Source organism: Eptatretus burgeri, chromosome 8, assembly GCF_056783735.1.
Source record: "Eptatretus burgeri isolate ZD-2024b chromosome 8, Ebu_testis_v1, whole genome shotgun sequence".
NCBI lineage: Eukaryota > Metazoa > Chordata > Myxini > Myxiniformes > Myxinidae > Eptatretus > Eptatretus burgeri.
In genome coordinates this window covers 22941028-22951958 of record NC_140968.1, presented here as the reverse complement: position 1 = coordinate 22951958, position 10931 = coordinate 22941028, and the positions used below count along the sequence as shown (strand labels likewise).

Genomic DNA, 10931 nt, shown 5'->3' with positions numbered 1-10931 from the left:
TTGCTGACGGAAGTTGAACACCATAACCCATATATCTGACGTCTGTAGGCGACAGGCTGAATACCAGACGCGAGGCATTTGGATGGCGGTGTACTAAGATGGCGTTACATCTGGGGCGTCATTACGGCGTTGTCTCACTCTCGGCTAGGCCCTTACACCGGTGCATTATTCATGACTCAATGATAATTGCATTTTGCAACTTTGGAAAAAAAAAAGACAAAGTCACATCTGATACATGGGAACATATAACGAGTTCATAATACTGTGTTGTTTTTTGCGAATAAGTGTGCGTATTGCTGTAATTAACACTGGCTTGTGAACAGTAAACTAGTAATAGGCATCCACCACCTTCCTTGACCATGTTGTGAAACGCTTGCCGAGGCCCTCTCCACTTTTTTCGGCCTCTGCTGATGAATTCGCTGGAGGTATGATGTTTTCGGGTTGTCCGTCCGTCTGTCCTAATCTTGTATATCTCTCTCTCTCTCTCTCTCTCTCTCTCTCTCTCTCTCCTCTCTCCTCTCTCCTCTCTCCTCTCTCTCTCTCTCTCTCTCTCCTCTCTCCTCTCTCCTCTCTCCTCTCTCCTCTCTCCTCTCTCCTCTCTCCTCTCTCTCTGTAACCGCTTATCCGATTGACACAAAATTTTCACCATAGGTGCTAACTGCTCATGTAGAATGTTTTAATGATAAGTATAATGTCATAGGTCACTTGGTATGGTAGTTGGAAAAAAGGAAAACCTTTTGACCTCGGTATCTCCGAAACTGCTCCATGGAAAAAAAAAAATCAAACGTCGCATGTGACAAGTACTCCCCATGGGAATTAAGTGTGATTTTTTTTTTTGGATGATGTCATAGTTGGCTTTGTTGTGACGTCATAATTGGACACGTCAAACACTTTATCCAATCAGCATGAAAATTTTTGAGGGTCATCGAGGACTAAATTGTATGGTTGAAAAAATACTTGATGACTTCATCGGTCATGTGGTTCGGTAGCTGTATTTTTTTTTTCAACATAAAAACCTTCAAAAATCTTCTCCAAAACAGCTGAAGAGATTGAGATGAAACTTTACAGCTATGATCACCAATCAATGAGGACCAAAAAAGTTCTCCACCTATGATGTCATAGGTCACATGGTTTGGCAGCTGCGATTTTGGCAGTGCTTTCTCGTCTCCTCTACTGCCCCCCCCCCTCAATAATTGATCAGCTCCAATCCTGCATGCTAATTTGTGGAACTTTTCATCAATCGTGTGTGGTGTCAGGGTGCAAGTGCAATTGTTTTGGTTTTAGGATGGAAATATGGAGCACAATATATGGACAAAATTACCTTTTCCTGCATCATACTTTCCTTGTATGTACATATCCTATGAGAATATTTAAATCCTCCAAGAAATTGTAGGATATTTATCACAAAATTAATATATTTGGGCTGATGATTGGCTAAATTTAACAGATAGCACTTTCCTGTTTTTTGAAACCTAATTGTGTTATGCATTGTATCAAGCATGGAAAGATAAACCTTAGCTAATCTGATATTTTCTACGTGTTTATTCTTTTGATTTAAAAAAAAAGTCTGATGTTTTGAGATCATGTCAAGAGATCCTTTTATTTCAATCAGGCAGCAGACATTGCCTCAGGCAAGAAGGGAACACTCAAGCTCGAGCCTTGGATTCGAAAGAACAAGCAACGAAATCGTAGCGGTGGAGGAAGAAGCCCCATTCGGTAAATGCTTTGGATTGAAGAGCGAGTCATTGGTGAAATTACTGGTTGTTTCTGTGATTTATGAACAATACTTGCATTCTTTTTGCTCGAATATAGAAATCTTTGAATTTATCTAATTATTTTTTTACAAGGTTGAGGCTCATTGAAGAGCAATATGCAGGAGGGTATGAACTGATGATGGAGCAACAGGGTAACAGTTGAGACTTCTGGTTCTGGGTCTAAGCTTGTTGGATATTGGTTCAGGTTTTACAGACAAGATCCGTCGCGCCTTTTTGTTCTAGATTCATCCACATGTTGGTTGTGTTTTCGTCCAATTTTCCGTGTTTTATCGTACCTCGTTGTGGTGTATTGTGGAATTTGTGTCCATGTGTCTGGCTTACTCCCCAAGGCCTGAGCTAGTCAGCATGCCAATTCTGTCTCTGCTCTGATGCTCCGTATCCTATTCCGCTTTCTTCATCCTGAGTGTTCTTCTTTCACACTCTACAACTTTATTTTATTTTCCCCTCTTCACTTGAAAAACAAAATGGTGACGACTCCATTTACATCTCTCAGCCAATGTGGACGAACTTTCAACCATCCATCTTAACTGTTTCCCCAAAGGACTTCTTTGACTGCATTGGCCTGACTCGATCTGTGACCTTTCTGATGTGGATTTCTGCCAATGGCAAATCCTTTTAGTGATTAATTTTCCTGCTTCTGTCTCCTGTTCTTCTTCTGCTCTGGTTGGTTTATGTGATCATGTGCTTGTGAGTGTCAACATGCTTCTGGCTAGTTTCCGACAGTCGCCTCGGTGTCGACGAGTCTGGCAGTTCACTCAGATGACTGGCAGGGACTGCAAGCCACCATGTCTTATCAGGAATGGTCTCCTATATCTACTTCCCCTGCTATTAATTCAGCCATGGAATTCTTCCACAGAAACCTGCTGTCTCTTATGCACAGATTACTTCTATCTTCAGTTATCCTACCCATCCTCCCATCCATGGTACACCGAATCCTGTGGTGAGGCAGTTGCCTTGATACAATTTGCCTTCTCTTCCTGGAAGGCAAATTTGACTGACGGCAACCTCAGATCACTCCACAAAGCCTGCGCGTAAATGTGCGTCCACTCAGGAGAGCCAGAAAACAATATTTGTCCAATATCAAGATTGAATTTTCAAACTTGTCTCCTCTAAAACCTGGTAGCACCCCGTCTGGTGTATGCTCCCCCTCCGTCCCTTCCCTCTCTTCAAATGGCACCGCAGTCAACTCTGCTTGTGAGAAGGCTGAATGCCTCAATTCTGTGTTTGCTTTCAAACCTTGTGTCCACAACCCCTTGCTCTCCGCCCCACCAGACTCAGTTGCACCCCAGACTGTCATTTTCACCTGAGAAGGTGAAGTTTCTTCCAAACCCTTGATTATTTATCTGCAACTGGGCCAGACAGCATTAGCTCATGTGTCCTTAAAAACCTGCTCTGCTGCTCTTGCAAATCCTCTTTATGCTTTGTTCACCCTATAATTTGCCCTTCCTCATCTTCCATCTGCTTGGAAGTCAGCCAACATCACTGCATTCCATAAACATGGTGCAAAACCTGATTCCTTCAGCTCATCAATCAATCAACAAAACAAATCAAACAAACCATCAACAAACCAATCATCAGCAAGGTCACGGATTCCATCATCGCAGTCTACATAAAATCCTTCCTTTTCTCCAACAGCCTGATCTCCATCAGGTCAGATTCAGACCTGGTCACCTACTCTGGACATGCTGCTTCTGCTCTCCCAAAAATGAATGGAGGCCCTCAATCAGACATGACATCAGGGCTGTCTTTCTCAACATATCTTGGGGATTCAGTGCAGTCTGGCATCCTGCCTTGCTCTCCAAACTCTGCTTATGGAATCCAAGGCCACCCCCATACATGACTTCCTGACTTCCTCCATTCTCGTAGCAAACATGTGGCTCTCAACGGGATCCTCTCATCTCGTTTCTTTGTCAAGGCTGGAGTGAACCCAAGGCAGTGTCTTGGACCCAGTCCCATTCTTAATTTTCATCAACAATCTTTACGACTCTTGGTAAATCCTCTTTATCTCTTTGCTGATGACTCCACCCTCTGCCACAACATCCCACATCCTTCAGATAGACAGATAGCAGCCTCTTTCCTTTCTGCAGACCTTGATAGAATCACATGCTGATCAAACACCTGGAATATGTCTTTCAATCCTGACAAATCTCACACTCACTCTGTCCCTCCGAAAAGACTGTCTGATGAACACACCCATCTACTTCCTTAATAACCCTCTTGAAAAAGTTCAGTCACTCATACTTTTGGAGCTTACCATCAGCCTTGATCTTTTTTGGGCAAACCACATATCTAAGTTGGCCTCAAACAAATCGCCTCCTGGACATCCTTCATCGTGCAAAGTCTTACCTTGATACATCTGAATTTTTATGCAACTACAAGGCCTTCATCTGAAGCTTGATGGAGCACTGCTCTCCCCTTTGGACTGGCGCCCCTGCCTTACAGATTGCTGAGCTTGACGCCATGGAAACCAACGCCTTTAAAATCATTAGAAATTTCCCACGATAAAGCTGAGTCTGGGCTTCTCATTTTCACATTGCAGACGGGTCATTGGTCTCTTTATCTTCCATCACCTCCTCTCTGGTCTTACACTCTCTGCCCTTTTCATGCTCTGTTCCCTTGAGGGAATGGTGGGATAGAACCATTCCCAAAATGGGAGAAAAGAGGATCGAAAGAGTTGAGATGTGCAGTCAGTCTGGATTTGGGAAGTTTAGCCAAGAGGGAGTTATTGGAAAAATGTGCGCATCCTGGAGTTAAAAACAGAAGCCACTTACCTGCCTGTGGATGGAGAGAAACAGACCTTGCTTCGGCCTTATCTTCTTCTGTTTTTTTGTCTTTTTTCCTAAATTATATCTGCAGCATTGAAGACCATACGTAGAAGTACCGTTTTGTTTGTCATGGGAAGTGTTTCTTTTTTTTTTTACTATATACAATATATATATATATATATATATATATATATATATATATATATATATATATATATATATATATATATATATATATATATTGTTACAGATCTGGAAACCATTTACATTCAACATACAGATGTCTCAAAAGTCAGATATGTCGTTAAGTATGTGTGTAGTCAGATCCCTTTCCTTTTGTCTAGTGGGAGACTCAAAGGCATGCGTTGCGATTTCTTTTTAGTTGGGTTATTAAATATTTTCATCCAACGAACAACCAACAACTATTCCATTCCCCCATCACGATCCACTACCCACCCGCTATCTACAAGCACTCTGACTTGCCAAGGCAGCGTCTTGCAGCCGTTCCTTGCCACTTCCACCAACGTTCCTTCCACAATCGTTGTAACTCTTGCACGACGGCCTGTGCAACATTGATACTGTTACGCGTCAAGTATGAACCCGCGTGGAAGACTGGCTGTGGTTTCCCCGGCAGGGGCCGTTGCAGCGTTGATAGTTACTCGTCGAGTGTGGGCTCACGTGGAGGAGTGGTTGGGGTTTCCTGGCAGGGGCCAAGGTCTCGCCCCGGAAAGGTGGGCCGTAGGACCTGTCCAATCAGAGGCGGACAGCGAGGTGTGTTCACCAAGGCCCCTCCCCGCTGAGGGAGGTCCATAAATTCCCAAGCACTCTCTGAGACAGGTGGCCCTTTTTCAGGTCTTGGAGAGTCTTTTTGGGGTCTTGGAGAGTCTTTTAAAAGTTATTTTAAAGAGTTTTTCGTGGGCGTCGAGGCGGCGAACGTGTCTCTGCTGGCCCTCCACGAGGAAGGGAAGAGCGACCCCGGCCATTCACTACCCGAGCTCCACCACAACCTCGAGTCCCACACGTGTGACTGGGGACCAAACCAATGACCAGTCAGGTGCCGCATCACGGAGCACGCCCTTCCTCCGACGGTCAGGTACACCAGCGAACTCTAGCTCCCAGCTTGTCTCTCTCCACAGCTGCGAGGGTCCAATAAAGACTGGGTTTCTTTTCATTTTGTGTGTGTGTGTCTGCGTGTGGGCCCGTCTTTAAGTAGAACTGAATCAGTGTTTTTGGATCATTGTAAATACTTCTTGCATATTCGCGTTAAGTCTTGCTTTGTGTCTTCATTTACTGTAAATAAAACTTGTAAGAAATGCCCCCAGTTTGTTTCCGTCCCTTCTTGCATTGGTCCAACATGGTTCGGATCTGAGTTTAGCCGGGTTGTTATACCCGATAAGCAATTAATTCCAGCCGGCACGGCTTTGGCAGTTTCCGCTCGGCTGCACCCAAACCGGAGTTTGTAGTCGGGAGTTGGAACTCTACCGCAGTCGGTAGAGTGACCCGGTTCGAGCAAGACGTGCCGAGGGCGTGGTTTCCCCGGTAGTCGAAATCGCGTCGTTGATTAGGTAAATTGGTTATAGACAAATAGACCCTATGCTACGCGGTTTAAATATTGGTGACCACGGTCAGTTGAACGACACGCCGGCTCGCGGAGTTATCCGAGCGACGGCCAACATTTCCGGGGAGTTTGGTGGGGGACGATGCAAACCTCCCCCACCTAGTGGTCGTTCTCACCACCAACCCCGGCCCACAACAATATGTACATATATGTATATATACACTACCGGTCAACAGTTTTAGAACACCCCCATTTTTTATTTTGTACTGAAATTTAAGCAGTTCAAGTCCAGTGAATAACCTGAAATGGTACAAAGCTAAGCGATAAACTGCCAGAGGTAAAAAAAAAAAAAAAGAAAGTTTAGGTTACCAAAAACTGAAAAATAATGGAAATTTCAGAATTGTTAAAAAAAGGCCCTTTTCAGGGAACAAGTAATGGGTTAGCAACTGCAGCTGTTCTGCAGCAAGGGAAGTAAATTAAGCCTTCAAAGATGATGCAAACAATTCCTACAGGTGTTCCAACTTTTGTTGATTAGTTACAAACCCTCTTACAAACAGTAATTAGTTACAGTAATTCTTACAAACAGTAATTCCTGCAGTTGATTAGTTACAAACAAGTTACTAATTTAATACAGATTAGTTACGTCTATATTAAAGCAGTGTTGGAACAGACTGTTGCTCCCCCGAGCTGAAGCATTATTTGGACAACATTGCACTGCAGGAAGTAGTATATTGCTGTCATAATGGCAAGAAAGAGACAATTAACAAAGGAAGACAGACAGACCATTATAACTCTTAAAAGTGAAGGTCGTTCCTTCAGAGAAATTGCAAAGCGATCCAAGGTGTCAGTGAGTACAGTTTCCTACACCATCAAAAGGCACTTGGAAACTGGAGGAACCTCTGACAGGAAGAGGTCTGACAGACCCAAAGCCACAACACAATCAGAAGACAAGTTCCTGAGAGTCAACAGCTTGTGTGATTGGCGGCTCACAGGACAGCAGCTTCAAGCACAGCTTAACACTGGTCGAAGTAAGGAACTCTCAGTTTCAACTGTGAAGAGAAGACTTCAAGCTGCAGGTTTGACAAGTCGAGTGGCAGTAAGAAAACCATTCCTAAGATGGCAAAATATGAAAAAGAGGCTTGCCTGGGCCATGAAGCACCACCAGTGGAATACTGAAAACTGGAAGGTCTTATGGACCGATGAATCAAAATTTGAAATCTTCGGTTCATCACGCAAGGTTTTTATATGCCGTCGAGTAGGCGAAAGGATGGTTCCTCAGTGTGTGACACCAACTGTCAAACATGGAGGAGGAAGCTTGATGATCTTGGGCTCTTTTGCTGGATCCAGAGTCGGCGACTTGCACAGAGTGACTGGCACCCTGAACCAAAAGCGCTACCACAGAATTTTGCAGCGCCATGCAATACCCTCTGGTCTACGCCGAGTTGGTCAGGGGTTCATCCCACAGCAAGATAACGACCCAAAACATACCTCCAGGCTATGTCAGAACTTCCCTTAGAAGAAAAGAACAAGACAGTAGGCATCAAATCATGGAATGGCCAGCAGTCTCCAGACTTGAACCCCATAGAGCTGGTTCGGGATGAACTGGACAGAAGGGTGAATGGAAAGCAACCTTCAAGTGCAACACATTTGTGGGAACTTCTGCAACAGCGTTGGGAAGAACTTTCTGAACAATATTTGATTTCCATTGCAGAAAGAATGGCACGAGTATGTTTGGCTGTTGTATCTGCAAAAGGTGGCTACTTTGATGAGTCAAAAATTTAGATTAAATTTTGTTCAACAAAACGATTCCATGATTTCTTTTTTTTATCTGCAATTGTTTATTTGTTCTATGCTTTAATTTCAGAGTATATTGAAACATTAAACTGCTTAAATTTCAGTAAAAACTGGAAAAATGGGGGTGTTCTAAAACTTTTTACCGGTGGTATGTGTGTTCCGTATATATATATATATATATATATATATATATATATATATATATATATATATATATATATATATATATATATATATATATATATATATATATATATATATTCAAACATACATACATACAGGGTGTTTCAAAAAGAGTGATGCAACTTTAAATGTTTATTTACAAAGAATCAGGAACGTGAACCAAACATTTATTGAAAGTTTATGACATGGTATTTTCTATCACTGATTGCTATTGCAGTAAGTCACTGCAAGAGAGTGAGTGCCCAAGGTCTGAAATTGGTATTTATGCAAAATTCTTGTAATTGGCGTTCTCGATGTGTGCCCCTCCATGCTTCAGACAGGCATTGATCCTGACTCCAAAGTTCTGTCTAACTTTCCTGTCGGTCTCATTTGGCACTGCCTGGAGGTAGTCTGACATCTCCTGCTTCAGATCATCCAGTGTGGCACGGTGATTGGCAGAGACAGAGCCCTTGGCAGCCCCCAAGAACCAGTCGTCCAGAGGGTTCAAGTTTGGGCTATAGGGTGTTCAGTCATGAGTGGTACCCAGGGCAATGAGGCGATTTCTGAAGAGCTGCCGCAGGAAAGTGATTGTGTCACCAGCTGTATGTGGGGGTGCACCATCCTGCATAAACGAGGTCATGCCGAGCTGGTTTGGGGTGACCTTTTGGGCTGGATCATTATGGAACTTCTGGAGCACCATCTGGTAGTGCTCACCATTGATAGTCATCATCCTGCTGTTGTCATTCTCAAACCAGTAAGACCCTAGTGTTCCCCATCTGGCATTGAAGGTGCAGAAGCATGTGACCTTGGACCCTTTCAGGTACCTCTCAGTGATTTCAGGTGGTTCAGCCCCTCCAGAAAATGTTGTTTTGGTTGTTGATGGCACTGTTCAAGTGGAAATGTGCTTCATCACTGAACCAGATCAGGTTGATCCAGTTTGGGTACCGCTCCACCTTGTCACTCAGCCAATTACACATATCAAGTCGCCTTCTCATGTCATCTTGACTCAGTTATGCCTAATCGAGATGATGTATGGGAAAAGCTTCAGTTCCTTAATGAGGATACACCAGACTGATGTTGGTTTGATGCCTAGCTCCTGGGAGCACCGGCGGTGAGACTTCTTGGGACTGTCCACTGCAGAATCCCACACGGCGTCGATGTTGGCTTGGCTCTTGGTTACTGATGCTGGCCTGCCACTTGCCCTTGCTCTGGTTGTATACTCGCATTGAAAATTGTGCTCAAAATGTTTCACAATACGTTGAATGGCACAATTTGTGGGTCCATCACGTGTTCTGAGGTCGTATTCCCGGCAGAACCTCCAGCGGGTGTCAACATATTATTTAGTCTCGCACCACAGAGCCGCCACTTTTGTCTTCTGCTTTACTGCCTGACAGTTGAGCTACGGAGCTATAAATCTCAGGGAACAAAAACCACGATAACCCTACCAAATCCTTAAAAGGAAAACAATATATGTCAAAAAACAAAGCAATGGCAGGAAGTCAAAGTTGTATCAACATTTTTGAAACACCTTGTGTATATATAAATATATATCGTTATGATTATTTGGGTAGATTAACTGATTTAATAGTACAGATAGGATTGTATAGTGTATCATGGTCCGTGGACGGGTAGAAGCACCTCAATGTATTTAAGTTGGGGAATCTGTCAGCTTAAGTGTTACGTGTCACCACTTGAGGGGTGGTGCGGTGTTAATTAGCTTAGGGAGTAAAAATTTGTTTCCCTGTACGTGATTACCCTCTGTGATTTTTTTTTTCCCCTGTTTTTATCTTCCAAGTATGGCCGTAAGCTCGGGACTGAGTCCCTGAAATGATGACAACAGGAGAAGCCCCGCCTTCCCGGGTTTGGAGGCGAGGGGGCCACACCCCGAAGACAGAGGCTAAGAGAGGAGATTACTACTGCAAGGTGTACTTGGAAAAGGCAAAAAGTGCGGTGCTTGACGGAAAGGCACGGAGTGTGTGCTTCGCGAAGGTGCATGCCTGGAGGAGATTGAGCGGATTGGTGCACGTCGAGAGCTGATCGAGGAGGTGCTGGCAATATTTGTGCATTTGAAGTTTGGAAGGCTGCAATAGGCGAGGTGCCATCCTGCCTGCGTGTCGCGTTGGATGGTGGAGGTTCTTTCCTCCCGGTCTCGGCAGGAGATGGTGCCATTTTGTTTAGCAGGTGCACGTGCCAGCCGAAGCTTCCCGGCACCAAATCGACGAGGGCCAGGCTGAGTACCTGTGCTTTGGAAGGGGGGTTTTATCTTTGTTGTTATCCTTTGTCTGTGTGTTTGAGGCCTCGGTTGGAGGAATTGTTTAATGAATTTGTGCATTGTTGTCCTTATGATCTTCGTTGTTGTCCTTGTGAGTGTTTGTGTTTTATTCAAGAATCCATGTCAATGAGTGTGTCCACCTCCAAGGAATAAGGACCGCTCGACCGTCCCCGCAAATTGGTCTGTGTTAACTGCCTGGCTACCACTAATTTGGTTAATGGGATTCGAACCCCAGCACTCCTATGACAACTGCTGATGGGAGCGGGGTTCGAGTCCGGCCACATCCAGGACAATATGTATATGTATGTATGTATGTATATATATATATATATATATATATATATATATATATATATATATATATATATATATATATATATATTGTTGCGGATCCGGGGTGGCGGGATTCTCACCTGACTCTGTCGCCACCCTCACCACCGCCATCTCCGGGGTTTATAATGCCGGCTGGCTCGGCACAGGCCTTGGGTCATGCGGCTTCAATTGCGATACCAACATAATCCTGGACCTTACCAGTTGGGGAAATAGAACCCCGGTTACAGACTGGTTTTGTCAGATGCCGAGCGTTTTCTGCCAGTCTGTAACCA

At 44.0% G+C, this 10931-nt stretch overlaps 1 protein-coding gene across 3 annotated transcripts in view; it reads left to right on the top strand.

The window, feature by feature from the left end:
- Positions 1 to 10931, top strand: part of LOC147021305 (uncharacterized) — a 64511-nt gene that overhangs the window by 26207 nt on the left and 27373 nt on the right. For all 3 annotated transcript variants that reach the window (XR_015060747.1, XM_085891125.1, XM_085891124.1), the window contains one exon: positions 1613 to 1716. Coding sequence is in view for 2 of the 3 variants with exons in the window: in XM_085891125.1 (XP_085747251.1) it covers positions 1613 to 1716 (104 nt within the window). In the remaining variant the exon portion in view is untranslated. The remainder of the gene's footprint in view (positions 1 to 1612; positions 1717 to 10931) is intronic.